At 38.7% G+C, this 4,603-nt stretch overlaps 1 protein-coding gene across 2 annotated transcripts in view; it reads left to right on the forward strand.

Moving 5' to 3' along the window:
* Window positions 1-4,480, forward strand: part of grid2ipa (glutamate receptor, ionotropic, delta 2 (Grid2) interacting protein, a) — a 31,583-nt gene extending 27,103 nt beyond the window's left edge. For both annotated transcript variants that reach the window (XM_085271104.1, XM_085271103.1), the window contains exons 17-23: window positions 57-253; window positions 341-496; window positions 789-875; window positions 962-1,091; window positions 1,262-1,380; window positions 1,479-1,643; window positions 2,859-4,480. In XM_085271104.1, the coding sequence (XP_085127230.1) occupies window positions 57-253; window positions 341-496; window positions 789-875; window positions 962-1,091; window positions 1,262-1,380; window positions 1,479-1,643; window positions 2,859-2,939 (935 nt within the window). In that variant the 3' untranslated portion in view covers window positions 2,940-4,480. The remainder of the gene's footprint in view (window positions 1-56; window positions 254-340; window positions 497-788; window positions 876-961; window positions 1,092-1,261; window positions 1,381-1,478; window positions 1,644-2,858) is intronic.
* Window positions 4,481-4,603: the final 123 nt, after the last annotated feature.

A 4,603-nucleotide genomic window follows, 5' to 3' on the forward strand; every position in this document is an offset into this window, starting at 1 on the left:
TGTAGCTCTGTGAATCAGAGTTAAGTACTTTGATGATGATTATCTTCTGCCTCTAGCCATCCTGATAGCCCACCTGAAGCTGTCTCCAGGGGAACTGCGTCAGATTTTGATGAACATGGCCACAGACAGGCTGGAGCCAGCCCACATTAAACAGCTGCTACTGTATGCCCCCGATGCAGAGGAGGTCAAAAAATATGAAGAGTATAGACAGGACCCCAGCAAACTGAGCGAGCCAGATCAGTTTGTGCTGCAGGTACAGTTCTGGTTTACCGTTACCGGGCTACTTTTGAGTTTCATTGATCTTGCATTTATCTTGATCTGCCTGTTGTGCATATATCAGATGTTATCAGTACCGGAGTACCAGACCCGCCTCCAGTGCCTCCTCTTCAAGTGTTCTCTTCAGGAGAAGACAGAGGAGCTGAAAGGAGCATATGACTGTATTTACAACGCCTCCATGGAGCTGAAGACCAGCAAGAAGCTAGCTAAAATACTAGAGGTAGCCCTTATGTTCAGAAAGGTTATGTCACTGTAGATTAGAAACACATGAAAATACCACATACTTTTTTGACTAGTCTGTGAGATACTGATAAGAGACAGAGTCACTGTAGAAGCAAAGAAGGACATTCGCTAAATTATGTCTTTTTTGTGTGAAAGAAGAAGAAAAGAAGAAAAATTTAATTACTGGAGCAAAAAAATTACACTCATAAACTAGGGGTGAAAATTAACGATCAAGATAAATTACTGTTGATACAATAACAGATCTGCTTACTAATTTGTGCCCTGTTTAGTTTGTGTTGGCGATGGGGAACTACTTGAATAACAGCCAGCCTAAAACCAACAAAACTACAGGCTTTAAGATCAACTTCCTTACAGAGGTACACCGAATGATATTTAACATATTATGGAGTATTTATGTATGGGCTTGCATGTGTATTTTATGACTCCACAATATCGCGTGCAGCTGAGCACAACTAAAACAGTGGACGGGAAGTCAACATTTCTGCATATCCTGGTTAAATCGCTATGTCAACATTTCCCGGATGTGTTGGATTTTTCCAAAGATCTTACGATGGTTCCACTTGCAGCAAAAGGTAGATACATACATTTGCCTTTTAACATTCGTTGAGAGTGCCAAAAATGTACTGGCACGATTGTCAAATTTAAGTGGTTGTTTTCATTTTGGCTAGATCTGCTTTTTGTCTCTGAGCATCTTTTTCCTCTTGCCTCTGGTTTCCTATGTTGCACGCACACCTGCTTTTAGTAAACCAGAGGAACATCACCTCCGATCTGAATGACCTTCATACCACAATCCAGGACATTCGCTCAGCTTGTCAGAAGATGCCTGCGACCTCTGACGACCGCTTTGCTGTTGTCATGAGTGTATCCTTAAAACCCCCTCACTGGGGTCAGGGGACAAAGAAAACACTATGTAGTAAATAAGATTAAACATTTTTGTGCCTTAACTCTGTGGTGTTAAGAATTTCCTGGAAAACAGTCATCCTGCAATCCAGTCTCTGGAGTCTCTCCAACAGAGAGCCATGGAAGAATTCAGCAAGACTGCCTCCTACTTTGGAGAAGACGGCAAAGCCACAAATACCGAGGCCTTCTTTGGTATCTTTGCCGAATTCATAAACAAGTTTGAGGTGAGCAGGAAATATTGAGCCATTCTTCATTCAAATGATTATCTTTGTTGTGTCTGCAGCATATTTCCTTTGTAGTTCCCTCCCAGCCGTCTCAGTTGCTTTTGCTCAACCGCTTGTGATGCATAACCTAAAAGGTTGCAGATAAACAGTTGCACTGTGTTATCATCTGATGACTGCCTCATTACTTGCTATATTTTCTGCTTTGCCAGTGTTTTTATTTTTAGAGAGGGCCGTGCATTGTGTTTAGTAATGAGCACTGTCTGCATTAAATCAAAAAAGCACTCTGCTAGGTTACAGCACTGATAATGAGCTTCATGATGTAAACTAGCAGGGCCACTTTGTAAACACTCAGCATTCATTAACGTGTTCCAGCCCGCCAGACGTTTGATATTGGAGGTTTTAGATACTATACTTTAAATTTTAAAAAAGCAGAGTTTTGAAAAATGTAACACTGTTTTGCATATTTCTGTCATTTGCATTTAGTGTTCAGTATGTTAAGTGCAGCAGCTCTTTGCTTTTCCTTTTTCCTCTGCTGCTTTTTCTTTTTGAACTTTGCTGTGCTTGTGGTTTTCAAACTTATCAAACTTTTATTATTTTTTTGTTTTTTTACACCTGTTTATTAACATTTCTATGTAGTGAGTAGACCACATGAATAAAAGTACAGGGCTACACCTCTTTGTCTATGATTTCAGGTGTATAAAATCAAGTACCTGCCCGTACCTTCTGGTTTTTATAAACATCACTGGGATAAGTCAGTTCATGAAGTTTCTCACCTCCCAGATATTCCACAATCAACTCTAAAAGGTGTTATTAAAAAGTGGAGGTGTTTAAGAACCACAGCAGCTCAGCTACAAAGGGGCAGACCACATAAAGTTAAGAGCAGAGTCAACCAGTGCAACCTACATCATTAACATCAGCGCAAAAACTGTGCACCTGGAGCTTCATGGCATAGGTTTCCATGGCTGAGCACCTCCTGCAGGTGTACTGTACACGTGGCCCAGTACTTTTGTCCATATAAGGCACGCACAACGACTGTCACAAAAAATACAAATATATATCTAGAAATATTACATATTTCAATAAGCAGGATGCATGCAACAAAGCAGTTGGTTAGAAAAACTAAAAATAATACTACATGGAAAAACAAAGGATGTATATAAAAGTAAATTAAAAGAAAATCCTGCATCATCTTTTTTCTGCATTTCTTTGCCACAGAGAGCTCTGAGTGATCAGCAAGTTGCTGAAATCCCAAAAAGCCCCAGGAGTCCACGAATGGCCTCCCCGCTGGCCTGGTAACACACATGCACGTGTGGAGATTACAACATGCAGTTGTTCATACAGAACAAAGTATACCCAAGTACACAAACATCCTATATACATATACCAGTATATAAATACACTAACATACAAGCACATAAACCACACATCACAATACCAAGCAAAAAAAACAAGTTAGATGAAGGGAAAAGCAGAAACATTGGCATCAAAGACAGATAATGTAGCTTTAGACCAGTGTTGTACTATATTATATGTATCTTCAATAATGAAGACCAGTCAGTAGACTGCAACCTTGTTTAACCTTCAGGATAACTCTGCTGTTTGATAGTCGCTCAGTAACATCGCATAGTTTAAGTAATATTTCTCTAAGCCCTCTAAGTTTAGGTCATTGAGCACCTGCATAGTGCGGTACGACAATGATTTAATAAAATCTTTGTGGCATAACCACGATTAAGACATAGATCCAAAAATAGATATTTAATTTAAATATATTCACACTCGTTGGTTCAGATGAAAGTACAAAAAGCAGTTTTTGAATTAGTTTGACCTTTTTAAGGTGCCCACCGCACTGAATGTAACCTAAATTCTTTACTAAGTGATGCTTGTTTTCTTAAGTAAGTCCTCAGCTTAGGATGCTTTCTTTGCAGCACTCCTCTAGTTTCAGTGGAATTTTCCATTTTCTACCATGCCAGCTGTGGTGGTAAGATTTTTTTTTGTATTGCTGTTGTATAATGCTTAACTCCTGACCCTACCAACTTGTGTATATTAATCATTGGCTCAAAGTCACTGTTGGTGGAATTTTCCATCTCAAACCGTGCCAATATACCAGTAGGATTTATTTATTTTTTGGATTGTTCATTTTGTTTCTGCATTGCTCCTATATAATGCTTTACTTCTTATCCTACCAACATGTACGTATATAAAGGTGACACTGGCTCCAGTCTCGAAGACACTGATAACAGATTGCCGAAGTGGGATTATGTGGATCTTACAGCGGGCACTGTGCAATAAATGAATGTTTAACTGTAGTCCACTGTTTGGTGTTATATCTATTAAAGTGTAAATAGGGATTATATTGTGCGTGTGGACTGTACAGAATAAGCCAGAATATGAAGAAAACATACGCTACAATTTATAAAGCACTTTGTTACTTTAATGTATTACCCAAGTATTTCTTTTACTGAATGTGTGATATGATGGGACCATAGAGTTATACCACTGAGAGGGCGAAATATCATATCGTGTAGCAGCATTTGATATCATTTTCACACACAACTAATAACGCAGTATACCAGCTGTTCAGATATTCCAGTGCTTTGTAAAAACTGAAGCTTATAGCTAATATTTTTTGAAATCATAAGACAAATTATTACGGTAACAGTTATGTGTGCAGTCAGTAAAACCTTTGTTTTCTAATGGTATAAGTTGTAATGTTCTGGCTAAAGTACAGAATGTAAACCTCTAAGGCACTGGCGTTCATTTAAGGCCTACTAAGTGTTAAGTCTGTGTTTTGTATTGTAATCTAAATCTGACAAATATAAAGAGCTGTGTGAGATCCACATTTGGGTGAATGTCTTCTTCAGAACTTAAGCTGTCTTTATACAGGAATGCTGAATGGACTGTATTTATGCCAGGGCAAAATCAAACACCTCATATACCCGTGTCCTTACAACCTGATTACT

This window comes from Mchenga conophoros, linkage group LG4, assembly GCF_057382185.1.
Source record: "Mchenga conophoros isolate Kocher_MC1m ecotype Shallow Benthic linkage group LG4, M_conophoros_male_GT1.1, whole genome shotgun sequence".
Lineage (NCBI taxonomy): Eukaryota > Metazoa > Chordata > Actinopteri > Cichliformes > Cichlidae > Mchenga > Mchenga conophoros.